The sequence below is a fragment of the Diabrotica virgifera genome, chromosome 4 (assembly GCF_917563875.1).
Source record: "Diabrotica virgifera virgifera chromosome 4, PGI_DIABVI_V3a".
NCBI classification, from domain to species: domain Eukaryota; kingdom Metazoa; phylum Arthropoda; class Insecta; order Coleoptera; family Chrysomelidae; genus Diabrotica; species Diabrotica virgifera.
This window is the reverse complement of record NC_065446.1, coordinates 180,343,902-180,371,824: the sequence shown is the minus strand read 5'-3', so window position 1 is coordinate 180,371,824 and position 27,923 is coordinate 180,343,902. Positions and strand designations below refer to the sequence as shown.

Below are 27,923 nucleotides of genomic sequence, written 5' to 3'. Positions count from 1 at the left end.
AAATGCTATTATATTGAGTTCCTACTTAAACTCTGTGATGTAACGTTTTATCGTCTGGACACAACAAACCGCATGGGGAGAGTCCTGTGATGACTGAACGTAAATCCAGGAATTTTAAATATCACATTTAATTTAATACTATGTATATTGTGAAAGATTTAAAACTTTATAATTATCTAAACAGTTTTTACCCACATATCTTGATAGCTCAGGCATGTACTTTGACTTGTAAATTTATTGTTCTGCGATGTAGCCCTTTTTGGGATTTTTAAAAATATACATTTTACAAAGGAATGTTACTATTTTTTGAGGTAGAACAAGTATTTAGTCATGCTTGTTTGGAATGCAGTATTGCCGCGTCAAAAATTTAATTGTGATGTGAATATTATGCAAACAATGTACCTACCTATATTAAATATTTTTTCATAAGACAATATTTACGAAACTTTTGGGGTTGAGCTTATTAATCTTGTAGAATGCAAAAGGAATCAAAAGTTAAAATCCTATTTCAAACCTCTAAATTTGTATTGTTAGTAGCTACATAATATTGCCGTTCCGGAATAAGAATGACGTAACTGTAAATTTTGTCAAAATTCGTGTTAATTGCGTAATTAACTTCTAAAATACTATCTACAGATGATACAAAATCGACAGAATTGTAACTATGTGCTGAGCCACTACAGGGTAGTTGCGTCTTATTGAAATACGCACCATTTTGGATCTTGTTTCAGATGAATAATGACGCAACTGTAAATAGGCTTGAAAATGGGGAGACTAAATTGAGATAAATAAACTCGGACCAATAGGGATAAAAATAAAAGCCATAGCTGTAAGAATAAACAGCATGCTAAATATTTAAGAATAGTTTTTTAAGTTATACTTCTTTAGGCGCAATTGGGAGTGAATTTTTATCATTCTGCGAGCATGAGCACACAGACAGTATGACGTTAGTTGCTAAATCTTTCAATGATTAACTATTTAGATGGGAAATTTAAACATATTGATGTCAGAATTTGGTATTAGTTTTTGAATGGAATTTACTGTGGAATCTCTAACGCGAGTATTTTATTGTCATCATTGCATTTGGTTGTCTTTTCAAAGACAGATCACGTGCTTAGATTTTTTTGTGATGGATATTCTTGAGTTGAGATTGATTTCATGTAATCGAATGAACTATCTTTTAGTAAAGTCGTCCCAGGGACGCAACTCATAAATATTGGCCATATCATTTTAAAGTCTTCTACTTTAAAATGTATAATATACTTCTGAATTGCCAATATAAATGAGTCACATTAAATAATTTATTAGAAGATTTTTTTTACTTAGCAATAACATTTTTGTTTAATTTAGTAGTATTTTTTATTTTGACAATGAAACCCGATTTGGGGATCGAAACGTTAATAAAATTATTTTTTCAATTTAATTGTGGCTTATTTCCCATCTAAATAGTTAATCATAAAAATGCCTTCAATAGCTTCAGGAAATAGCTTCAGAACAACATAATCTTTCAAGTTATGTATAAATATATCAATGCAAAAAAAGGTGTGAAAAAATATATTAGTGTTTTTAGTAAATATATTTATTATAAATTTTGTGTCTTTGGATTTGTCTTCCTCGGGAGTAAGATAAGTAGGGTAGGTGGGGGCAAAGGTACGAATTTTCTTAATTTTCATCTCTAGTGAATCTCCTAATGCTTGAATTGGCACAAAGTATAGATGAAAGTGAAATTGATACATTTTGTAATCATATTAGGCAAATGGAAATTCTTCAATATTATTTTTGTAGTGTTGATAACTTTTGGAAAAAAAATGTAAATGCGTACCTTTGCCCCACCCAAACGTACTTTTGCGGATTTGAGACATTTCGCAATTGAGACAAAATTAACTAATAGAATATCAAACTCAACTTGATATTCACTTTGAAGATTGACTTGAAACATGCATTTGCCAAGTCTACCTCACTGGGGGCAAAGGTACGCACTGCAAACGTTTGCCCCATTTGTGTGAGTACTTTTGCCCCATCCGGCCACAAATAATAGGTATATCTAACCTGAATATGAAACTATGCATATGTGAACTTGAAACTGTCATGTAGAAGAAGTCTTCTAACAATAGACTTTCAATATGCCTAACCAATAATAATCTGAATTTGAAAAATTAAGAATTAGAATCAATCAATTTTTAAGAAAAATTAGATCAAAAGGTACAAAAATAATTTTTACCTCAATTTTGTTGTTGTATTCACCCTGATTGTGCCAAAGTTTCTCATACAATGCTGCTGAGTAGTACAAACATATTATGCCACAAGATATTGTCCCAACATATAAGAAGTTACTGAAAAATGTAAATGCGTACCTTTGCCCCGTGCGTGCTTTTGCCCCCACCTACCCTACATATTATTAAAACATTTATATTTATTATACTTCACTTCGTCTGTTACCGTGAATTGTCATTGGGAGACTATGTAAATAGAGAGCTCGTAGCGTTATTGATATATATCATTCGGCTAGAGATCAAGAGGTCTTGGGTTCAAATCCGGACCATTCTTATTCTTTTTTTTATTTTTGGAAAGTGGTAAGTATTAAAATTAGTTTAGTATTTAAATACAATAAAAATAAATTGTTTAAAGTATATTTATTTTGTTGAAATCATTAAATAGAAGTACATATAACTTCTTACGTGCGTACAAAGTACACACACATTCTTTTTTTGTACAGAAAATTTTTAAGATCAAGAATGACGCAACTGTAGATAGAGTTGAAAATGGGGGGATTAAATTAAGATAATGAAATTCGAACCAATCGGGATGAAACTAAAAGCCATTATTGTAAGAATAAACGCCATACGGATGCTCCGGGCGCGTATTCTTTATTTAATCACTATTTTAAATATTTAAAAACTTTTAGATGAAGAATGACGCAAGTGAAAAATTGTTGAAAATGGGGGGATTAAATTAAGATAATGAAATTCGAACCAATAAGGATAAAAATAAAATCCATCATTGTAACGCCATACCGATGTTCCTGGACGATTACTCTTCATTTAATCCCTATTTTAAATATTTTGAAATCGCTTTTTTGCTCTCCTGAGAAATTTGGCTTTTTGCAGTTACGTCATTCTTATTCGGGACCGGCGATATATTTACTCGAGCTATAAATATTTTTATCAGAATCACTATTTGTTACGTACTCACCCACGTCAATTAGAGTATGATCAAAACAGCATCACGTAAAGGATTTTTGATACAAAGTTATCCTCAATTGAAATGATTTTACGGCTTTCTTTTTCATTGTACTTTTTCAATGTACCAAAAAACAAATGGGATAATTCTTCTTATTCTGCCGCCCCATTTTCGAAAGTTGGCGATTCAAATGACATTTGAATCTTTGGAAACTGCTACACGAAAAATGTCGCTGAAATCGCTTTAGTAATGCTATATAGTATTGCTGTCTAGATTGTTATCTGCTGCAATTCTTCAAAGCTCAATCCCGTATGTCTAGTTGTACCGGATGTTACCTTTATATACTAATATTTTGTTGTTGTTCTGAAGCTATTCCTTGTGGCATTTTTGTAATCAACTTTGGCATTTTGGACGTCGAAAGGTTAATAAAATCATTTTGTTTTAGTAAAATTGTGGCTTATTTTCCATTCAAAATAGTTGCAGGGCCGTAACTACCATTGGGTCAACCGGGGCAGCGCTCCGGGGCCCCCGGCCAAGGGGGGCCCGACGGTGCCCCTTTTTTGACCGTGCATAGAGTTTAACGAGGAAAATAAAAATATGTATTTTAAAAGCCGATCTCAACGAAATATTTTAAAATGACACAATTTCAAAAAGACCTTACAGGAGCACCCTAGAACTGAACATAAAGTTTTAATTTTTCACTGTAGAAATTAGTATTTTCGACTATAATGCAATTGAAACAGAATCCTTAGAAGGGGCCTCTGAGGCCTGTGCTGAGCTGGGGCTCCCGAGAATTTAACATGAAAAATTAAATTAATACTTACGAAATTAGTTATTTCGGCGTAATAAAACCTAAAATGCCATTGGAAGAGGGGTCCAGGCTAAGCTGGGGCCCCCGAGAGCTTTCGTAAAGATATAAATTGTTACTGAGGAAATTAGTTATTTTGGTGAAATAAAAACTAAAATGCAACCGGAATAGCCCCGGTCCCAGCTACTTTGTCTTAACCAATTTACCCCAGACCACATCTTGGTAAGTGAAAGGAACCACATGGTACAACATTTTAAAAAGAAAGGTAAGGGTAAGATGGAATGAGTACATTGGAATCAGCCCTACCAGTACCATAATAAATCTAACAGCAGTGGCGGTATTCGCCTTAGAGAGTGTCACTGCTGAAGGTACCGGATATCGTTTTCTAATATGGTCGTCAAATAGGATTCTGCTCTCATTCTAGCTTTATACAATTACTTCCCGATGGTCTCCTCCTTTTTGACATTTCCCTATCTCCGTCAATTTTCTTTCACTTTTTCATATCGAATTTTACCGCATTCTTGAATTTTTCTTTCACCTTTTCAATTCTCTGTATCTCCTCAGCAATCTGATTTACCTCTTCCTGCATTTTCTCTAAATAAACCTTCATATGAGAAAAAAGACTAAGTCTTCAACCTAATAGTTAATAGCACATAAAACAACACCAAAAACTTTTGTTCCACATCCTACCAGACTAAAAACAATGGGAACCTTTTCTGGCAAACCTCCGAGGCTTCTACAATTTGCAAGCCATAACGGATGCTGATACTAAGGAAGATGAGGGAATTTTACAATTTATAATTCACGTCCCATCTGCTAAGCGCGGTAAAGTTCCAACGAGAATGGTTCCCTCCCTACTACAATCAGAGTAAACATGTAAATCAAAAATGAATTACCATTTTCAATTTCATTGCAACACGAAACTACAGCCTCATCAATATTCCAGTTCAATTAGAGAGTGCAGCAAGGACCTCTACCGATTTCGAAACTTATAAGTCTCTCATCAGGAGGCACATATGCTGCTATCTCTGACAAAACTAGGACAAACCCCGGCGTGCAGTCACATATTGCAACGAACGAAATGGCAGGGATACCCTAGCGGCAACTGCTAGCAAAAGACTAAGTCTTCAATCTAATGTCTCTGTCTCTGTGCCTCCTGATGAGAGACTAATAAGTTTCGAAACCGGTAGAGGTGCTTACTGCACTCTCTGATTGAACTGGAATAATGATGCGGCTGTAGTTTCGTGTTGCAACGAAATTGAAAATGGTTATTCATTTTTAAACCTTCATATCGTCATATTTTTCCATTCGGTTTTGAAGTTTCAAGAAACTTTCTTTTTATTGTTTTATTATATTACCTCATTTTGTTTCCCTATCTGTTCATTTTGTTGTTTTTCTTTTAAATTTTTTAAAGGGAATAAATAATAAGGTGATTTCAAATTTTTTTTGTGTTGGTCAACTAAAATAGCAATATGTAGTTGTAGGTTCAAGAAACTTCAGTCATAGATTCCATTAAAATGCGTTTTCAAGGGGTTAAACATCAAACATTTTTCCGGACCCCGCCTTCCGCTGGGGGGTAAACCCCCAGACCCCCCGGAAGAGGGCCCCAGATCACCTTTGCCCCGGGGCCCCTAACATCGTAGTTACGGCCCTGAATAGTTGATTAATATTCTGTTAGATAATGATAAGGTAGATTTACTCCCGTATATCCAGATCTTTGTATGTCCACATGGGCCGGATGATTTTTTTATACACTAATATTTTGGTAAACAATAAAGTGGATTTACGGCTAAGTAACCAGTAGTGTTTTTTTATTCCATTCCTAATTGCTTCCTCGTCACCCAGATTTTTGTTCACAATGTTAGCCTCTTGTCTAGATGTAATCTAAGATATTTTACGGTATAATTTTTGAGAATTCTTACGGTTCTTGTTATGCATTAAGATATTTGTTGTTTCTTTGTGACATTTAGTAAATAGTGCGTTAAGTGATTTTTCTGATCCTTATTTTCCATTTCTTAGCCCTTTTCTCAATAATTAAATGTATCTTTGTTGCAATATTTCAGCTGTCTGTAAGTGATCTGGGTTTTTTAAACAGATATGCAGTGGCCTCTGCGAATGTTGAGGTTGTAGATTCTTCTCCAGTTGTAAAATCAGCTTTAAAGGTTGTATAGAGAACTAGTCCCAAGGCGCTGCCTTGCGGGACCCCAGATTTTATGTTGTGGTTGTTAGGCTCACTTTCTTCGTATCTCGAGAAAATACTCTTTTTTAGAGGTATGATTTTAGTATGGTATAGAGCGACTGGGAAATTATTTTCTTCAGTACCGAAATTTCCTTCTTTATTTGTTTAGTTTCTTGAGATCTATTGCTATTTTTTGTCTGTTATCTCCATTGCCACTTCTTTAATTACTTTCATCGTTTGGTCCATTCTACTTACCTATATGTTTGCTTTTTTTTTAATTTTTTTAATTTTCAGAGAAATAAATGAAATGCTCGAAAGTTGTATAAAATATTTTTATAAAATGTAAAATCTAAACAAAAAAATTGACATATTAATTAGTTTTGGAAATATCCCATTTATTTATTTGCGGTAAAATTTTCTTTCGAAGCAAATTTCCGGGCTCCTCGATTGTAAGGGTGATATAAATGCCAACCAAAAAACTTATAATCACACCGATTATATAGTCTTGAAGCTAAAAAATACAAAAAATTAATATATAAAACTATAAAATTTGAAACAAATCATAAAATTTTTTAACATAATGTTTTAGTACATTCTTTCACGGTTTTTGCTGTAAATTTTAAAGAACCGTTTGGATTGACATGAAATTTGGCACACTGATAGCTAACATGTCAAAGAAAAAAAGTGATATTGTACCGATGTGTGCTTTTGCCATGGGGGTGAATTTCACGCCCTATGTGGGTGAAAAAATATATGTCCAAAATAAGTCCGGAAATGGATAAAGTGACTAATTCTAAGCAACTTTTATTCTATAGAGTTTTTTCACCAAGTCAATACTTTTCGAGTTATTTGCGAGTGAATATGTTCATTATTCAACAAAATAGCGTAACTTGTTTACTTTTGATGCTAGAAATTTTTTATAAAGCAGAAATGAAGCTTTTTTTAAACACTTTAAAAAAGTTAAAATGAGTTTTCCCCAAAAAGTGCTTCATTTTTTGATTATTTCTCATTGAAATACTCGATTACGAGTTTGACGAATATGAACCTATTTTTCATTAGCTATAACTCTGCTTCTGCTAGGTATAGAGCCCTAACATATACACCATTTTTTTCAATTTTTTACAGGCTATACTTTTGCTAAGAATAATTTTTGTCTAGAAAATACTTACTTTTTGAATTATTTGCGATCAACCGTCTAAAAACGTGGTTATTTTGTTGAAAAATGAACATATTCACTCGCAAATAACTCGAAAAGTATTGACTTGGCGAAAAAACTCTATGGAAAAAAAGTTGCTTAAAATTAGTCATTTTATCCAGTTCCGGACTCATTTTGGACATGTATTTTTTCACCCCAAGAGGGGTGAAACTCACCCCCAGAGCAAAAGCACACATCGGCACAATATCACTTTTTTTCTCTGACGTGTTAGCTATGTGTGTGCCAAATTTCCAAGCGGTTCTTTAAAATTTAGAGGTTTTGCAATATTTTACCGTTAAAGAACGTAGGTACTATTTTGTTGTTTTACTTTTTCCTTTAAATTCATATAAAGTACCTAAGTGTTGCAGAACTTCGACTATACAGCATAATGCCTTTAAATGTCAAAATAATTATCGTATTTATTTAAGCGATTTTCAGGTTCTATTGCATGCTTTTGTTATAACCGATGTATTGCTGGCTGTTGTTTGTCTTTTCATTTTTCTAAGATTATTTTATCGTCTGCAAACAGTAGTAGTGAAGTTACTGAAGGTTCTCATCTCCGATTTCGTTGAACTTCCACCGATGTTCATGCAAATTCTTGAGTACTTAGAAGATACCTCAAGAAGCAAAAGTAGTATTGTGCAAAATTGCTCTTTTACTCTGGGGGTGGATACCACCCGTTCTCGGAGGTGAAAATTATTTTATGAAAAGTAAACCCTATAAATCGATAGAGGTACAAATTCTAAGCAAAATGTGTTATATAAAGTTAATAAAATATATTAATTTATACTTTTTGAGTTATTAAATTACTACATATAAATTTTTACAAAAAAGTTATTTTTACCAAAATTAAAGATAATAAAAAATGAAATATTCCTTACTTAAAAAACCATTTGATCTTAATTCACAGTGAGTTATAGGTAATTGAATGTATATTTTTTTCGGCGAGTACTCAAATCTAAGTAACTATTCAAGCTTGCTAAAAGGAAAATGATGCATTTTATCAAATAAAATATATTCATATTATGTAGTTACTAAACACTTGTCAAAGTATGTACTTAGGAATACCTATCAAATAAGCCCCAGAAGATGTTGATAGCGTCAAAATTAAGCAAGTTATTATGACAATAAGAGGACCCTTTCGAATATTTTAGGCAAAAGTTATAATTGAAACATACGCCATTTGCACAAGAATTAAAATTTATAGTACTGTATATTAACACTATAAGACTTTCTTTATTTTAGCATAGATAATGACTTCAAAAATTTTGACTTATTTAGAACGTATATTTTTGATAAAAAATACTTATGATTTCATAAAATCAAATTTTTTACATTTTCGTAATTTCATTTTTAATTAATACTCCAGAAATACTCGCTATACGTAAAATTGATAGAAAACAAATTTAAGTTTTTTGTTTAGCAAATATTGTAACTACTTTTATTATTTTTTGTAATATGAAAAATAACCGGGACAGAAACGTTTAAAGCCTAAATTTTACTGCGAGAACCATATTAACAGGGAATTTAAACATTATATCTTTAAAAAATAAGGGATTTAAAAAATTAACCTTAACATAATATCCTCTGAAATTATTTTTCAAATTGTTTTCACATAAACTTGATATCTTAAAAATCAATGGACAAAAAAACAATAATATTTTTATTAATTATTGGAGCATTATTTAAACAAATTTTGGAGCATAAATTTAGTGACAGTGAACTTCTTCGGGAGCTCGTTTGATAGATATTTCTAAGTACTTTGAGAAACGTTTGATACGTATATATTATAAAATGCATCATTTTCCCGTTACTTAAACTTGGTATTAGATTTGAGTACTCCACGAAAATAATATATACATTAAATTACCTATAACTCACTCTCAATTAATATTAAAAGGATTTTCAAATAAGAAGTTTATTCGATTTTTTATTATCTTCAATTTTGGTGATAATAACTTTTTGTAAACTCATATAGTTTTTAAGTTATTTATAAAGGACAGTTTCCCGAAAAACTAAAATCTTTAATCTTTCTTAATTCCAATAGTATTACTTAGTTTTCATAACTTTATAAACAAATTTTACTTAGAATTTATTCCTGTATCGATTTATGGGGTTATTTTTAATAAAATAATTTTCACTCCCGAGTAGGCGTTACATTCAACCCCAGAGTAAAAGTGAAGGTTGGCACCATATATCACTTTTGTTATTTGAGTATGCTCTAATAACTAACCAATTTCAATGAAACACATCGATGAAAATCGATGGAGATTTAACCAAATCGGAGGTAATAGCTCATTCCCCCATCAGCGACTGCACTATAGGGGCGCTTAGAGATAGACATTTTAAATAATATATTAACTTTTAAAATAAAAAAACCTTATATACTTATTCAATATAAACTAAGATTTAAGTAAGGAAAATTTTTGCTGAAAATGTATAGTACCTAAATTAATGAGAATTTTAATGAATAGCCCATAACCCATATTAACCAAAAATAACAGACAGAAATAATTTTTTGTTAATAAATTAATATTTTAATAATTTTTGAAGATAATATATTTTTTTATTTTTCTTAATTTAATTAGAAAAGTATGCCAGCTTCTTACCAATTTCCAGAAGTCAATATATACAGGCTCCAGAAAATACCTATTCATCGATATGATACATGGCATGTGAATTAAATATACTCCATAAAGATAGTTACTCAGAAGGACTAGTAATTTGGATTCCATAAGCTTCTTAAGTGGGCCTAAAATAAAATGATGTTTTTTTTTTTGGCATATACTTTTAGTCATTCAGCCAGACTCAACATGGTAAAAATGATTGTCTAAGTTTATATTAAAATAAATATACAAAACAATAAACAGGTAAGCAGGGTCACTTTCTTCTCGCCTAGGGGCCCATTAAGGCATAAAATGATGTTATTGAGCTTTACTTTTAAATTAATAGAAATAATTATACAGGGTGTTTGGTAAAGAATGGGACATAGCTTAACCTTAAATTCCTGAGGTTAAAATACGTCGAATTAAGCTAACTTACCTTAGTACAAAAGTTGATAATAACCGAAATACAGGGTGTCACAGTTAAACTTCCATTTTATTTATTTTTGAATATTTCCTGACAGGCATGGGACAACAACACGAAATTTGGTAAGTGGTGCTGGTATTGTACAATCTACCAAATTATGTTAAACAAACGTTTCTGGCTACTACCAGAGGCGTACGACGGGGGAACGTGAATGGTTGATCCTTCCCAAATTCTACGCCACTGGCGGAGTTGCTATTTTAGTGAAATTTTTTGATTCTCCAATACTTTCTATGTAAAAACATACTGTTCATTCGTAACGATAAAGCCATTAGTTTTCGAGATATTTGAAGCTAAAAACGAAGGAGCATAATACATTAATCAAAATAAGTGCGCCTTCTCATTTTTAACTTCAAATATCTCGAAAACTAATGACTGTATCGTTACGAATGAAGAGTCGATTATTTGCATAGAAATTATTGGAGAATCTAAAAATTATGCTAAAATAGCAGTTTCGTCAGTGGCGTAGAATTTGGGAAGGGTCAACCATGCACTTTTCCCTGTAGTACGCCTCTGGTATTAACCACAAACTGTTATTTAACATAATTTAGTAGGGTGTAGAATACCTACACTTTCTGCCAAGTACCATAAGAATATGTTAAATAGTTTTATAGTACCGGGCACCCACAATTCTTAAAGTTTTAAATAAAGAATAAATTATTTAAAGAGAAAAGCATACGTTAAAATAATTTTACATATCCTTGTGATACTTGGCAGAAAGTGTAGGCACTGTACACTAGGGTGGAACGAAAGGATTGGAAAAAAAAATTTTTAAGAACTTTCTAATATCACTCGAAAGTTGCTTTTCATGTCTAAAATGAAACTGCAAAATATTTTTGTTCTAGGTTTACATCTTGAGGTGCTGCAAGAGCTTTGAACAGATTGGTTTTTAACAAAAAAAATACAGCAAATTCCAAATACTTTATATATTTAACCTGTTGCAATAGCTAACATTTTTTAGCCAAATATTGTTTTTAATAACAGTTAACATTGCAATCATTGCTGTATGTACACATTGCTATAAGGTTTCTTTAGTTACAATATTCCTCTTGATACTTACATAAAATGTTTTTTTTCTCAAACTTGGGCAAACAATATTTGTTCTAACAAAGCCATTTTTTGCTTCAAAACCAGAGACACTAAGAGATGACGCAGTCACGAGCTTTATGAGTCTTTCTACTGCCTGTGTATGACAGGGAAAACACGGAAAATCCACACACTGCTCCTGACAACTAGGGTCTCTTGCATCACTTATATACTTTTTTAAGTCCTCGTCAGGTATATGTTTTGTCATAGGAGGCTCAGTAATTTCTTCTTACGTCCATTTTATTGTATCAATGTAGTCATTCGCATTAAAGTTAAGCTTCGGGACAACAAACTTCCTTACACCATTTATGAGTTCCGATCTTACCTTCAAAAGTCGCCGCAGACCTAGCTCCCTTATGTGTTTTCTTGTCACATAATATGGAGAGAAGCACATTTTATGGATGAGAGAAGTAACCAGTCCTTTGAATTACTGGATCAATTATTTGGAGATGTTCCTCACAAAGATAACATGAAAATTTGATGAGTCTCAATAGATGTTTTGATCCATTTACACAAGATGGTTTGAGTTTGATATGAAACCAGATTGGGGTATACACCTTCATCACATACATAGTTAAAGTCTTCAGAGAATCTGAAGGAATCTCTGTTGCAACATACAACCGAAAAATGCGATTGGCCAACGTAAGCGATCGTGAATGAGCTAATTTCCCAGGGGGTTCTAAAAAATATCAGAAGGATATACACCACTGGAGATTGCTTTGCACATTTCAAGTAATAATTTTTGATCTCCTTAACCATTAGAATAGGGAGGTTGTGTTGCATGAGAGCGAAATTAACCACAGGATCCTGGTTACAGATTTTAAGTTCTTTGCCTAAAACCCCTCCAAATTCATTAGGGTCTTTAGTTTTTCCATCCAATATGCAAAACAAATGACGCAAAGGCAATTCATTGGTATGGAACAAACAAATTAGCCACTGCAGCGGCTTAATTAGGTTTTTTTCTATTAAAGTAATTACACTATTGTTAGCACCGGTGTTAGTGGCAGTTCCATCGTATCCGACGGCTGTTATATTGGAAATAGGGATGGGAAAAACCTACCAGTTTAAACCTAAAACCGGTTTTTTTCTTCGCAATAACCGGATTTACCGGTTGTTTTTTTGTCCCGGTTATAACCGGTTTTTATTTTTAAAGTAAAAACCGGTTATTAGGTTTTTATGGTGATTAGGATTAGGTTAGGTATTATTTTGGATCCCAATCATAATTATTTTTCTCAAGTAATTATTCCAAACAAAACCATAATTCGAATTTTATTTTATTTTATAAAATACAGTAGCAAACTGAAAGTGCAATCTCACATCAGCCAGAAACAATTATTAAGTTTTATTATAATATTTCCTTAAAAAGGTATTTGTAATCATAATATTTACATAAGAAGTGATCTGGTTGAATTAGACGCAAACATCATCTATTTTCCACACTTAACTCTTGACATTGAAAGTGGGTGAATGACTTTTTCTGATTACCAAAAATAATGCTCTGACTATGAATATCGAATTACTGATTACGAATACGAATCTCCAAGAATTTCCCTACGTTTTCAAAACGATACACTCATACAAGAATTATTAAATGAGTTAAAATGTACCTATTCTACAAATATACAAACGTGTTAAAAGTAATACGTCATGTTTTTTCGACAGTACTAATTTTGATCATATTGATATCGAGTCGAATAAAGTATCGCAAACTAAAGTGTATTGTAAATGTAACTTTGAAACCTATTGGATTAAAAAAACCGAAAACCGGATTTTCCAAAAACCGTTTTTTTTGGCCGGTTATAACCGCCAGGTTAAACCGTAAGCAAAAAAACCAGTATAACCGAAAACCGGTGTTTTGTCAAAAACCGCCATCCCTAATTGGAAATGTTCAAAGGATTGTCCCCTTGAAAATGCTACATTATACTATCTTTTACAGCTTCGCCTGTTCCGGAAGCAGGAGTTATATGTCCTAGGAAGGTTGATCCAGGTTCCTCTCCTATTGAATTGTGCTCTTCTACTATAGTTAGAATGTTAAATTATATTAAGGAATGAAATAAATATTTAGTATTAAATATTTCTTTATAAATGTAGAATTCTACTTCAAACTTTGCCAGTTTTAGTAAAAATAAATATTGGATTGTTGTAAGTTAAAACTAAAATTATCTTTAAAGACTGGTTTTAGAGTGTGTATTTATCATTTAAAATAGGAATTAAGACATTAAAATAGCTACTTTTTACCAAACCAAAATCATCAAAATTCGCAAAATTTAACTAAAAATTTTAATTTTCAACCCTTTTGCGACACCTCTAAAAATATTTTGTTTGAAAAAATATTTTATTTGTGGCTTAAAAATGGATATAGGTAACTTTCTATCACTATTACACATTGAAATTATAAAAACATTTTTTTCGTTCCACCTTACTGTACACCCTACTAAATTATGTTAATTAATTGTTTCTGGCTACTACCAGAGGCGTACGACAGGGGAAAGTGAATGGTTGACCCTTGCCAAATTCTACGCCATTGATGAAACTGCTATTTTAGCATAATTTTTAGATTATCCAATACTTTCTACACAAATGATATACTCTTCATTTGTAACGATAAAGTCATTAGTTTTCGAGATATTTGAAGTTAAAAATGAAAAGGCACACTTATTTTGATTAATGTATTATGCTCCTTCGTTTTTAGCTTCAAATATCTCGAAAACTAATGGCTTTATCGTTACGAAAAAAGGGTACATTTTTTACATAGAGAGAATTGGAGAATCAAAAAATTGCACTAAAATAGCAATTCTGCCAGTGGCGTAGAATTTGGGAAGGATCAACCCTTCCCGTTCCCCCGTCGTACGCCTCTGGTAGTAGCCAGAAACGTTTGTTTAACATAATTTAGTAGATTATACAATACCAGCACCACTTACCAAATTTCGTGTTGTTGTCCCATGCCTGTCAGGAAATATTCAAAAATAAATACAATAAAGGTTTAATTTTGACATCCTGTATTCCGGTTATTATCAACTTTTGTACTAAGGTAAGTTAGCTTAAATCGACTTATTTTAACCTCAGGGATCTAAGGTTAAGCTATGGCCCATTATTTACCAAACACCCTGTATATGATTATTATTAATATTTTTATGTGCGTGTGGTTGAAATGTTGACTGCGAAATCTGTGATTTCATTCACGTAATCATAAGATATTATGGATATAATAGCGGGTATAACATTTTTTATTAGATAATACCATCCCTTACTTTACCTGTGAGTAATAGTTCACTACTCACGGGTCATTACTCACGGGCTGAAGTTAGGTCCAAGTGGTGCATGCCACTTAATCGTATACATACGATTATATACGATATACGATATAACTTCAAATAAAATTACTTAAACTTGTTTATTCAATATAAGAATTTTGTAATTTATATCAATAATTATTAACTTCGAAAAATTTTTAAAGAAATTTTAACTGTAACAGTGGGTCATAGACGGGGTTGTATCTTCGCCCCATTAGCGAAATTATTCCGATTCGATTTTTTTTGTACAAACTTACTCAAAAAGAGGTCCTTATAACAAATCTACAGGGTGCCAGGCGGTGCCGTGGTCCAAAAATTGTTTAAATAATTTTTTTCTACGACCGTGCTAAAAGAGCCACTTTCACGCACGCATTTTGTTTCCGAAAGTTGCACTTTCCCGCACGGCGTGCGTGAAAGTAAATTTTCCCGCACGGCGTGCTGGCATGCTATGGATTTATTATAAGGACCTCTTTTTGAGTAATACAAGTTTGTGCAAAATAGCTATAAGAGTACTAAAAGCAAAAAGTAATCTTAGAAGTTATAAACAACACCGAGTATATATTGAATGCGATTTAACACTTAAAGAAATTGATATGCAGAAAAATCTTAGATATAACGCAGCAAAAGAAAAGGCAAATGGCAAAAGAATAAAAAATGGGATATGGTTTTATCGTTATTGAAGACACCAAATGGAGATGGAACCATAGTACGAATGATATAGAAATAGTCAGAGATAATGTAGCAGCAACTAGTTCAAAAAACTACTAGTTAATGCAAATTCGAGGATGGATATGGATACGAACGTGGCACAGATTATGGACATGAGAGAATATAACAAAATCGATACGAGTCTTGACAAAAATATGCAAAAACTAAACCATAAAGATACAAACAATGAAAGAACTAAGAATGCAAAAAATGAAAAACAAAATAAGTATTGGAAAATTGGATTGTGGAATATACAAAGTCTAAATGGTAAAGAAGAGGAACATATTGGTAAGTTTGAAAACACAAAAATGGATTTTTTAGCATTAACTGAAACAAAAAGAAAAGGAAGCGGATGTATTAAAATGAGAAATGAGCACTACATAATTTTTGGAGGTGTTAATGAGTCAGAACGTGCGAGGGCAGGAGTTGCCCTAATGGTTCACAGAAATGAGCATAAAAATATCACCAGATGGAAAAATATTTCGGAAAGATCCATTAGAATAGATATTAGTAAAAACGAGAAGACAACAATTATTGTTGGGTATGGACCATCGGAAAATGAAGCCAAGGAACTCAAAGATAACTTCCTGGAACAATTACAGGACGAAATGGACCAAATAAATCATAAGTTCATAATAGTACGCGATTTTAATGGGCGAGTAGGGTCAACCAATGCATATGACTACCCTATAGGACCATATGGAGAAACAGTCAGGAATAATAATGGACAAAGAGTCATCGAGTTTTGCATAATGATATGCAAGTTAGTAACACATTTTTTCAACACAAGAAGATTCATAAATACACACGAGTGATGGATTCGCGGAACGAAAAATCCGTTATTGACCTAGTATTAGTGCAGAACAGATATAAAAATGAAATAGCGGACGTTCGTGTTAAAAGGGGTTATGAGATCAGCTCGGATCATTTTCTCGTTGAAGCTAAAATAAAGACAAGGAGAGAACAGACATTTAATATTAAAAATGAAGAAAATCGCTACGAACAACCAAGTATTAAAGTATACAAACTTCAGTCTGAAAATATTAGGAAAGGATACTGTCGTAAATTAAATGAAGGAATACGAAAAACAAATTGGAAAAATGAGGAGGATATAGAAATATTATGGAATATTTTTAAGGAGCTGGTATATGAAACTGGGAGTAATGTATGTGGTGTAACGAAAGGAAGATACCTGAAAGGTACAGCTTGGTGGAATAATGACATAAAATTGGAAGTTTCGAAGAAGAAAAAATTGTGGAAAAAGTATATAAGCAATAAAAGTGAAAGTAATTATCAAGGATATAAGGAATAGCTAAGCTAAGAATCGGCAATGGGAAGAATTTGGAAATAAAATGGAAAGTGATAGTAAGGGTAATGCGAAATTGCTCTATAGGACCCTAAAAAATCTAAGACAAAAGAAATCAAACGGAGTAACAGGTTTAGAGGACAAAGATGGTAACATATTATTAAAAAATGAAGAGATCACCGAAAGATGGCGGGAACATTTTATGGAATTATTAATGGGAGACAATAACGAAATAGAGAATGGCAGGGAGGAGTACAATTTAAATGAACAACAAGATGATGACATAACATACGAAGAATGCAGTGAAGCAATTCTAAAATTAAAAAATGGCAAGGCTGCAGGACAGGATAATATTAAGGCTGAGCTAATTAAATATATGGAAGGAGAAGGATTACAATTGCTATGGAAGATCATAAGGAGCTGTTGGCGTACCGGATGCATACCTAGAGATTGGACTCTTGCAACTATTCTACCATTACACAAAAAAAGTGATAAACATAAGTGTTCTAACTACAGGGGAATATCATTGTTGGCAGTTGCTAGTAAAATCTACGAAATAATACTAGAGAAAAAGCTTCGAGAAAATATCGAGGCCACACTGGATGACAGCCAATGCGGCTTTAGGCCAGGGCGAGGTACAACCGATCTCATATTCACGATGAGACAGTTATCAAAAAAAGCCCTAGAGCATAACAGTAAGTCGTTTCTCTGTTTTGTGGACTTGGAAAAAGCATTTGATCGCGCGCCACGGAACAAGATCTGGGAAATATTAAACCGTAGAAATGTGAAACCGAAATTAATCCAAGCAATAAAGAGTATATATAAGTGTATAAGGACAGGTGTAAGACAAGGTGGTGTTCTCAGTCATTTGTTATTTATCACTCTAATGGACGAAATTGCAAAAGAATGCAGGGGTAAGGTAAAAAGAACTAGGGTTGGGGTGTATAAACATCAATAAGTTTACGTGTCAGAATTGATATATGCCGATGACCTGGTAATTGTGGAAAAATCAGAAAAAGACTTGCAAGTGAATGTGAATGTTTGGAATGAAGCCTTTAAGAAATTTGGGATGAAAATAAATATTGAAAAAACAGAAGCTTTAGTAATATCGAAAACCCAAGAAAATATAAATGTAAAGCTGAATAATGAGACCATTACACAAGTAGAGAAATATAGAACCAGAAATAAACAGCAGGGTAATGAGTGCAACAAAATTATACTATGCACTATATAAAAGTTTTATTAGGAAGAAAGAAGTAAGCCTGAAAACAAAAATAAAAGTATTTCAAACTGTATACGAGCCGGTGCTACTCTACCGTAGTGAAACCTGAACAGTGAACGACAACATCCGTAGTAAAATTCAAGCATGCGAAATGCGATATTTACGTGCGGTATCCGGGGTGACCAGACGTGATCGTATAAGAAATGAAGACTTACGTGAAAGGTGCGGTGTTGGAAGGACCTTAGACAGACTTGAAACGAAACAGTTATCGTGGTTCGGACATATGGCGAGAATGAGTGAAGGTAAAACTGTAAAGAGGGTATGGAAAGCGGCATCTGACAACAAACGACGAAGAGGCAGGCCAGCAAGAACGTGGAACGCAAATATTGGAAAGGCTTGAGTAAAAAGAAATATTGGGTGGAGAGAAGCAGAAAGACTTGCTACTGACCGAAAGGCATGGATACGTCTGATTTCTCCCCTTACCTCAACACCGTAAGGTACAAGAGGACGGCTTCAGTAAGTAAGTATCAATAATTATTAACTTCGAAAAAATTTTAAAGAAATTTTAACTGTAACAGTGGGTCATAGACGGGGTTGTATCTTCGCCCCGTTAGCGAAATTATTCCGATTCGATTTTTTTGTACAAACTTACTCAAAAAGAGGTCCTTATAACAAATCTACAGGGTGCCAGGCGGTGCCGTGGTCCAAAAATTGTGGCGAAGAACCACTTTCACGCACGCATTTTGTTTCCTAAAGTTGCACTTTCCCGCACGGCGTACGTGAAAGTAAATTTTCCCGCACGGCGTGCTGGCATGCTATGGATTTATTATAAGGACCTCTTTTTGAGTAAGTTTGTGCAAAAATAGCTAATCGAAATAATTTCGCTAACGGGGGCGACGATACAGACTGAACTATAGCGCTAATTGTTAATAATTAACCCGGGAGCAATCGCGCCGCGCGCCGTCAGAAAAAATCTCACATTTTACCCTTTTCCGTGATAACTTGATGAAAATTTTTTCAACATTGCTTGCCACTCGTAAGTGCCTCGAGGAAGATCGTAGTAATGCGTAGAATTTTTTTTTTATCTTTTTTATTTTTTTATTTTTTTTTGTCGAATTTACGGCTTTGGTGAGAACTAATTAGCTTTAAAATTGTTAGAAATAGATATTTTTAACATAACAAGTATATAAATAAAAATATTATAAAACGGACATTTGATTTAAATTCCTATTTAAATCTATATTCTAAGATTTTTTCTCTACGCGCGACTACTAACGTTACATAAGTGAGCGCCACTGCCCCCGGGTTAAAAATAACAGCTTTGTAATAAAATAATGACAAACATTTCTTCAGGATTTTGAAGGAGGTGTTTTAGACTTTGATGTGTGGTTACCTTTTAACTTTCATAATAATAATTTTTAATCGAGTTTTTAAGCCTTGAAAATGACCATTTTCGCATTTTTCAAATTTTAAATCGCGTATAACTCAACAAAAATTAATTTTAGGGGAAAATGACTAAACACCTTTTATGTTCAGAATGATCCAGTCTAAAAAAAATGTTCGAAATGAAAAAATTATTTTTGTGAATTTGTATAAAAAAATTGTTTAAACAATTTTTCGACCACGGCACCGCCTGGCACCCTGTGGATTTGTTATAAGGACCTCTTTTTGAGCAAGTTTGTGCAAAATAATCGAAATGGACTAATTGCGCTAACGGGGCGGACGATACAACTCTGTTTATCAGTAAATTTTTTAATAGTCCAGAAAGCCACTGCGCATCCGCTAGGAAAAATATTCTAATTCGGATTTTTTGTACAATCTTACTCAAAAAGGACTCCTTTTAACAAATTTGCATGTTGCCAGGACCAAAAGGTGGTCAAAAATTTTTTAAACGTTTTTTTTTTTGTTTTTTTCCTAAAATTATTTTTTTTGCATGGAAAAAAGTTCTTTTAGGTTTTTTGGACCATTCCAAACAGAAAAGGTCTTCAATGACTTTTCTCTAAAAATGATAGTTTTTGACATATAAGCGATTAAATATTGAAAAATTGCGAAATCGGCCATTTTTAACTTTCAAAAACTATGTGAAAAACTTAAAATTTGAATGTTGCCAAGGTAGGTAGATATTCTTCAAACATCGATTGATGAAATCCCGAAGAGTTTTTTGCAATACAGCATTCAAAACTCCTTTGTTTTTTAATTTCTAATCACGCGTGCGGGACACTATTTTCCACCTTTGCATGTGTATACAGTATGGTGTAAATGAAAGGAATAAATTCGTTATTTCGAAAACCGGCGACTTTAAGGCAAAAACCCGAAACAGGTCGATTTTTATTTTTAAGTTATGATATTGTGGCGTATATGGTATACTAGTGACGTCATCCGTCTCGGCGTGATGACGTAATCGATAATTTTTTTAAATGAGAATGGGGGTCGTGTGGTAGCTCATTTGAAAGGTTCTTCAATTTTCTATTCAGTAATGTAAACATTTACATAATTATTTATACAGCGTTTCCAAAAAATTTTTATTAAATTAAATTATTTGACAAAAAAAAAGAAGTAGAAGGACACCCTGTATAAATAATTATATAAAAGTTTTGTATTACTGAATAGATAATTGAAGAACCTTTCAAATGAGCTAGCACACGACCCCTATTCTCATTTAAAAAAATCATCGATTACGTCATCACGCCTAGATGGATGACGTCACTAGTAAACTATTTATGCCACAATTTCATAACTTAAAAATAAACATCGACCTGTTTCGGAATTTTTCCTTAAAGTCGCCGGTTTACGAAATAACGAATTTATTCCTTTCATTTGCACCATGCTGTCGGTGGAAAATAGTGTCACGCACGCTTGATTAGCAATTAAAAAACAAAGGAGTTTTGAATATTGTATTGCAAAAAACTCTTAGGGATTTCATCAATCGATGTTTAAAGAATATCTACCTACCTTGGCAACATTCAAATTTTTAGTTTTTCACATAGTTTTTGAGGGTTAAATATGGCCGATTTCGCAATTTTTCAATTTTTAATGGCTTGTATGTCAAAAACTATCATTTTTAGAGAAAAGTCAGTAATGATCCAAAAATACTACAAAAACTTTTTTCCATTCAAAGAAAATAATTTTAGGAAAAAAACAAAAAAAAACGTTTAAAAAATTTTTGACCACCTTTTGGTCCTAGCAACATGCAAATTTGTTAAAAGGAGTCCTTTTTGAGTAAGATTGTGCAAAAAATCCGAATTGGAATATTTTTCCTAGCAGATGCGTAGTGGCTTTCTGGACTATAAGTTTATATCTTGTTTACTAAACATTTTGACGTTTATCCTTTTTAGTCAAACTGACATTAGAGCTTTTTGTTTGTATTAATTAAAATTCATAACTAATATTATATTTTTTGTTTTATAAAGTTTTATTGTGTTAAATAATATGTTATTACATATTATATATAGTTACATTATTATATTATATATACTTAGTTAAATATAAATTTTCATTATAACTTTATGAAATACGTCCACCGATAATAGCCATTTCCTATTTTTATTAGAAACATTGAGAGTAGATAGGTACAAAGTGCTTACAATTTTTCAGAAACGAATAGAACTTGAATTGAATATTTCTTGTTGTATGTTTACAATACGTAAGATAGAATTTGGTAACAGTAGGCAACCAATAATTCAGCCAGGTATTATTGGCAAACAGCATTTAGGTATTTTTGTAAATTATAAATTTAATCTCGGGTGTTGATAATTATAATTTTACTAATTAAAATAAAAAGATGTCATAAAAAATAGTATTCTAATCGCATGTAATAGCTATTACTCACCCTCATAAATTACGACACTCGCCTACGGCTGGTGTCGCAAGCTTCGTGAGTAATAGCCATCATTATATGATCGCTGAATAATATACTAGAATGGAACTAGAAGGATAAGAATGGAACCATACTTACAGAAGAGAATGAGATTATGGAGAAGTGGAGAGAATACTTTGAAGAACTCTTGGAAGTAGAACAAGTAGAAGGAGATAAGATATAACAAAACATAAATCAACACACTCCACAAGAGCAACAGGAACAGATAGGAAATATAACACAAAAAGAATTAACAAATGCAATCAACGATGTCAAAATGGGAAAAGCACCGGGACATGACGATATAACTGCAGAAATGGTCAAATACATGAATGCAGAAAGACAACAAGAATTACTAAACATCATAAACCAAGCTAAAAATAAAAAGAAAATACAACTAGACTGGCAGATAGGCATTATAACACCATTGTATAAAAAAGGAGATAGCAAAGGATGCTCAAACTATAGAGGAATAAAACTTAAAAGCACAGTAGGAAAACTGTATGCTAGTATACTAGAAAACAGGCTAAGAGAAAAACTAGAAAAGACCTTTGAGGAGAGTCAGAGTGGTTTCAGAAAAGAAGGAGGGACGAACAATACAAGACGAAGAAATACATGTACGTTTCATAGATATGGAAAAAGCTTTCGACAGAATTAAAAGAGAAGATATTGGAAAAATACTAGAGAAGAGAAAAATTGAACAAGATCTAATAGGATGCATCCAGAGTTTATACGAAAAAACGAAAAGCTATGTAAGGACAAGAAATGAAAAATCAAAAGTATTTGACAGCAATATTGGATTAACACAGGGTTGTGTCCTGAGCCCTAGCTGAGCCCTAACTCTTTAACCTAGTACTAGATGACGTAATAAAAGAATACAAACACAAATGGAGAAAATATAATGTATGATATTGGAAGTTGAGAATGATACAAATAACAGAACTATGCTACGTACACGACCTGGTGATCATTGGGGAATCAGAAAAACAATTACAAGAAAATATAAACATATTGTATGAAGAGCTAAAAATCAGAAACATGAAAATAAACAAAGAAAAATAAAAAAACAATGATAATTGGAAGACAAAAAGGAAAACATGAAATAGAAGTAGATGGCAAGCAACTTAAACAGGTAGACAGATATAAGTATTTGAGGGTAATCGTAATCCGGGATGGAAATTAAAAGATGGGATACATGAAAGAATTGCAAAGACTGGTAAGCTGTACAATATTATTAAGAGAAACTTAAAAAAAAAAGAAAGAAATACCTAAGAATATAAAAACGGAAATCGTAAAAAATATTGTGAATCCCACTCTAACCTATGCCTGTGAATCTTGGGCATTAACAAAAAGGCATAAGAATAGACTAATAAGCACAGAAATGAGATTTTTGAGAACAATGAAGGGGAAAACAAGGAAAGATAAAATTAGAAATCAGACATTTACAGAAAATCTGAAAATACACTCAGTTACAACAACAATCGAACAATGAAAACTTAGATGTCTCGGACATGTACTGAGAAGAGCAAAAGAGAAAATAGTAAGACAAATATATGAAGCAAGGGAAGAAAGAAGAGAGGAAGACCAAGAAAGACGTGGACAGAAGAAGTGAGGGAAGCGCCCGACAAAAGAGGAATAAAATGGGAGGGAACAAAAGAATTGGCCATGGATAGAAAAAAATGGAAGGAAATGTGGAAGAAAACGACGGAGAACGTAACTCCGTAATAACTCACACCGAAAGGTAGACAAGTTCTGGATTAAGTAAGTAAGTAAGTAAGAATAAGATACTATTATTTGTCGTCCTTGCAGATGAAAGTATGATATTGATATTCAGATATTTTAAACTTTATAAATCATTATTTACCTCCAAAATTGTGTGACATACCGTAAACACCTAAGCCACATCCTATACAAAATATGGGCTTAATAATAGATCCAAGCAAAGATGCTTTAATTCCATTTATCTTTATAGCGCCCATCTGGTTAGACAAATAAATAAGTCCAATCGAAATACTAAACCAAAGTATATTTAATCCCTAAAAAAAATTTTTAGATGTGCACATATAATTAATAAATAGATGAATAGTTGTTTATTATGTAAATCAAGTAGATAGTTTTTTTATATTGAACACGTTAAGAAAACAAAATAAATTAATAGAATTTAAAAATTAGGATACATTAGTTAATGTATCCTCAATAACACAATTCGACATCATGACCGTTTTTATTCTCAATAACACTATTCAAAACTGTTATGCCCAAGAAGTTTTGTATGATTCATGAACTATCAGAAAGACCTTCGACAATGTGAAACGCGGTGTTCTACTAAACAGACTACTCGAAATAAAAATGAGAAGAATTCTACAAGAACTGTATTGGATCAAACGGTGAAAATGAAAAAAAAAAAACAAATCCATCCACTGATATTTTGAATTAAAATAATACGTCAAGGCGGCATATTTTCGTCAGTTTTGTAATATGTACGTAGAAAGGATATTTCAAATGGATCTGGAAGTAGAAAGCAGAAGAATTAAAATTAACGGAATTTCAATAGATAATATAGGCTATGTAGAACGCCCAGCAATTCTAGTATCAACTTTAGAGGATCTTAAGCACATAGACGACATAGAAGATTATGAAAAGACGTCAAAAGCCCATAATTAATATCATTTTGACAAACGACCGAAATACTATAGAACGGGTATCAGAATTTAAATATGTGGGCGCCACAATAAATATAATGGAACATGGAACTGTAATGAAGAAATTAAACTTAAAATCAACTTTACAATAGCATTTGTGAAAAAATTTCTATTAGATATTTTTTTATTATATTAGATATTATTTTATTATATTAGATATTATATTATTATATTAGATATTTTTACTTAGAGTAAATTTGTCCAATGTATGGCCCATTTTACTTTAGTTGCAAAGACGTAGTCTCTTAACATAACAACAATGAACCGCGTTGAATCATTTGAAATAAATATGAGCTCTATGGAGACCTTTACGAGCGAAATGGAAAACCTTTCAGTGTAGGTTGCGAACAAAAACTATTTATCATGGTTAAAGAAAGAAAAATCTAGTTTGGCCATATATTACGACAATATAGATACAAGAGTGCCGAAGCCCAGGAAAAAAACAACATTCCTGGATAAGAAACATAAGGCACATCATATTTAGAAGACCCGAAAACTGCAATCTACAAATTGTTTGAAAAGTACAGATAATCACTAATGTGCGGCTAAAAACTAAATCAAGCCGGCCACTCGCAGAATAGCTCTCGGCCATATTTCAGGAACCCTTTGTAGTATAGCTTTAAGAAAAATATTTTTATAACAAAAGTTGCCTCCGGAAAAGCCTGGAAATTATTTTCATAATTGTGGGTCCACCGTTAGAGGGCGTAATTGAATATCAAAAATTAAAAAATCTAAATTTTACAAAATTTTCCTAATGAAGGGGCACTGGAAATTCGATCACCGTTTTCTTCATAAAATTCTGCGCATATTTGATTTCACAAGTTTAAGTCCACCTTTGCAAATAATAGGTGGGGGTGAGTGGGAAACTTGTTATGAAAAAATGGCTGTAAGTCTGGTTCTGCTAAATCCAATTTTGCAATTTTGGTCTTGTTGAAAACAAATATTTTTCATCAATGTAAGAGTTATAATTTCGAACCAGCCTGCCTAATAAGTAATATGCCAGCTAGAAGGTGTTATTTACTTTTTTTCAGACATCTAGTTTTTCTTGGAAAATATTAAATACAAGTATGCATTTTTAACCTTGTATTATAAAATTATATTAAATTAGCAATAGAATAGCAAAAACCGCATGTTTTTAGCTGCAAAAACCGCAGAAACGTGTAAGTTTTAAATATAACTGTTACTGTCACCGGTAAACTAAGTTAAGGAAAAGTAGTGTGCTATGGAAAAAACAAAGAAACATTTTCCAGATGTCAACGTATATAAATATAATTATTTAAAATAACAATAAGACAAACAACACTAAAATATAACAGATAAATAAAAACAACTATTTAGTGACGACCTAAATGTTCAAATTGTTGCCCATCATTTAATACACTATACTCAAGAAAACATGATCCAGAGAATACGAAACGCCATTTAAAGCATTTCGAGAGCAGAAATTGCGACTGCTGTTCAATCTACTCTTGAAAGAGTAAAGTATCGAAAATGATAGGCAACTATTTGAACATTTAGGTCGTCAGTAAATAGTTGTTTTTATTTCTTTGTTATATATTATAGTGCTGTTTGTCTTAATGTTGTTTTAATTAATAGGGCTTTCAAAGCTTCTCATTTGTTTCGAGCCTCTGTCACGTGTCGTATAATCAGTGTATAATATTAATATACGACATATGACGGAGGCTCGAAACAAATGAGAAGCGTTGAAAAGCCCTTTTATAAACGTTGACATATGGAAAATGTCTCTTGGTTTTTTCCATAGCACACTACTTTTCCTTAACTTCGTTTATCGGTAAGAGTAACAGTTATGTTTTTAAATTTAAACGTTTCTGAAGATATCGTTTTCGCTATTCTATTGCTAATGTAATCTAATTTTATAATACAGGATTAAAAATGCATACTTGTATTTAATATTTTTCAAAGAAAACCAGATTTCTGAAAAAAACTTAAATAACGCCTTCTAGCTGGCATATTACTTATTAGGCCGTTTCGAAATTATATCCCTTACATTGACGAAAAATATCTCTATTTAACAAGACCAAGTCTGAAAAATTCGAGTTAGCAGAACCGCACTTACAGCTATTTTTTCATAACAAGGTTCCCACTCACCCCCACCTCTTATTTGTAAAGGTAGACTTAAACTTGTGAAATCAAATATGCGCAGAATTTTATGAATAATACGATGATCGGATTTCCAGTGCCCCTTCATTAGGAAAATTTTGTAAAATTTAGATTTTTAATTTTTGATATTCAATTACGCCCTCTAGCAGTGGACCCACAACTATGAAAATAATTTCCAGGCTTTCTCCGAGACAACTTCTGTTATAAAATTTTTTTTCTCAAAGCTGTACTATAAACGGTTCCTGAGATATGGCCGAGAGCCATTTTTATTGGGACACCCGGTACTTGAGAATTTGAAACTAGAATGTCCATTGTCTCTTTGAAGGTTATCATCATCAATGGCGTTACAACTCTTCACTCTTCGTCAGTCTTTGACGCGTTTACTATTGCCTTCCTTATTTGCAGGTGTTCTATTGTAATACGTTTTACTTTTAAGGTGATACAGTAGCGATCAACAGGTAGCCAAAACGCGTTCCAAGATTGCGGCTGTAATTTTTAATATTTTTTCAAGATATTTGGCACACGGATTCGTAATATAATAAAGAATGGCGGTACAGAGCCCAATTTGAAAAATATATTAATATGTGGATATTACTCTGTAATTAAGTACAATATTAAAAAAACAAGCCTGTACCGTCATTAAGAACAAAAAATACACTTTCTTCAAATAAACTTTTTTATCCGATGCCTAGATTTTGTGTCATTTTGGAACTACTAATAAAATAAAAAATTTTAGTAGTTCCAAAATGACACAAAATCTAGGCAACGGATAAAAAAGTTTATTTGAAAAAAATGCATTTTTTTGTTCTTCTTAATGGCGGTACAGGCTCGTTTTTTTTAATATTGTATTTACTTACAGAGTAATTTCCAGATATTAATATATTTTTCAAATTGGGCTCTGTACCGCCATTCTTTATTATATTAGGAATACGTGTGCCAAATATCTCGAGAAAATATCCAAAATTACAGCCGCAATCTTGGAACGCGTTTTCGCTACCTGTTGATCGCTACTGTTTCCTCTTAATTCGACATAGGCATTCCTGTTCTTTATAATATAACTCAAAAACTCACTTAAAAGATTCTCGCTAACTGAAGCCATGTCGATTTTTTATATGACCAAAGTAAGTAGGTAGAACATGTCATATCTTACAATATCGACAAATTGTAAACGGTAACATTC

General features: G+C 32.4%; 1 protein-coding gene across 1 annotated transcript in view; it reads right to left on the bottom strand.

Annotated features, from left to right (window-relative positions):
- Window positions 1-6,502: 6,502 nt before the first annotated feature.
- LOC114339773 (uncharacterized) overlaps window positions 6,503-27,923 on the bottom strand; it is a 41,790-nt gene continuing 20,369 nt past the window's right edge. The window contains exons 4-6 of the mRNA XM_028290456.2: window positions 23,785-23,956; window positions 9,972-10,114; window positions 6,503-6,678 (exon numbers count right to left, since the gene is read on the bottom strand). Of these exons, the coding sequence (XP_028146257.1) occupies window positions 6,538-6,678; window positions 9,972-10,114; window positions 23,785-23,956 (456 nt within the window). The 3' untranslated portion in view covers window positions 6,503-6,537. The remainder of the gene's footprint in view (window positions 6,679-9,971; window positions 10,115-23,784; window positions 23,957-27,923) is intronic.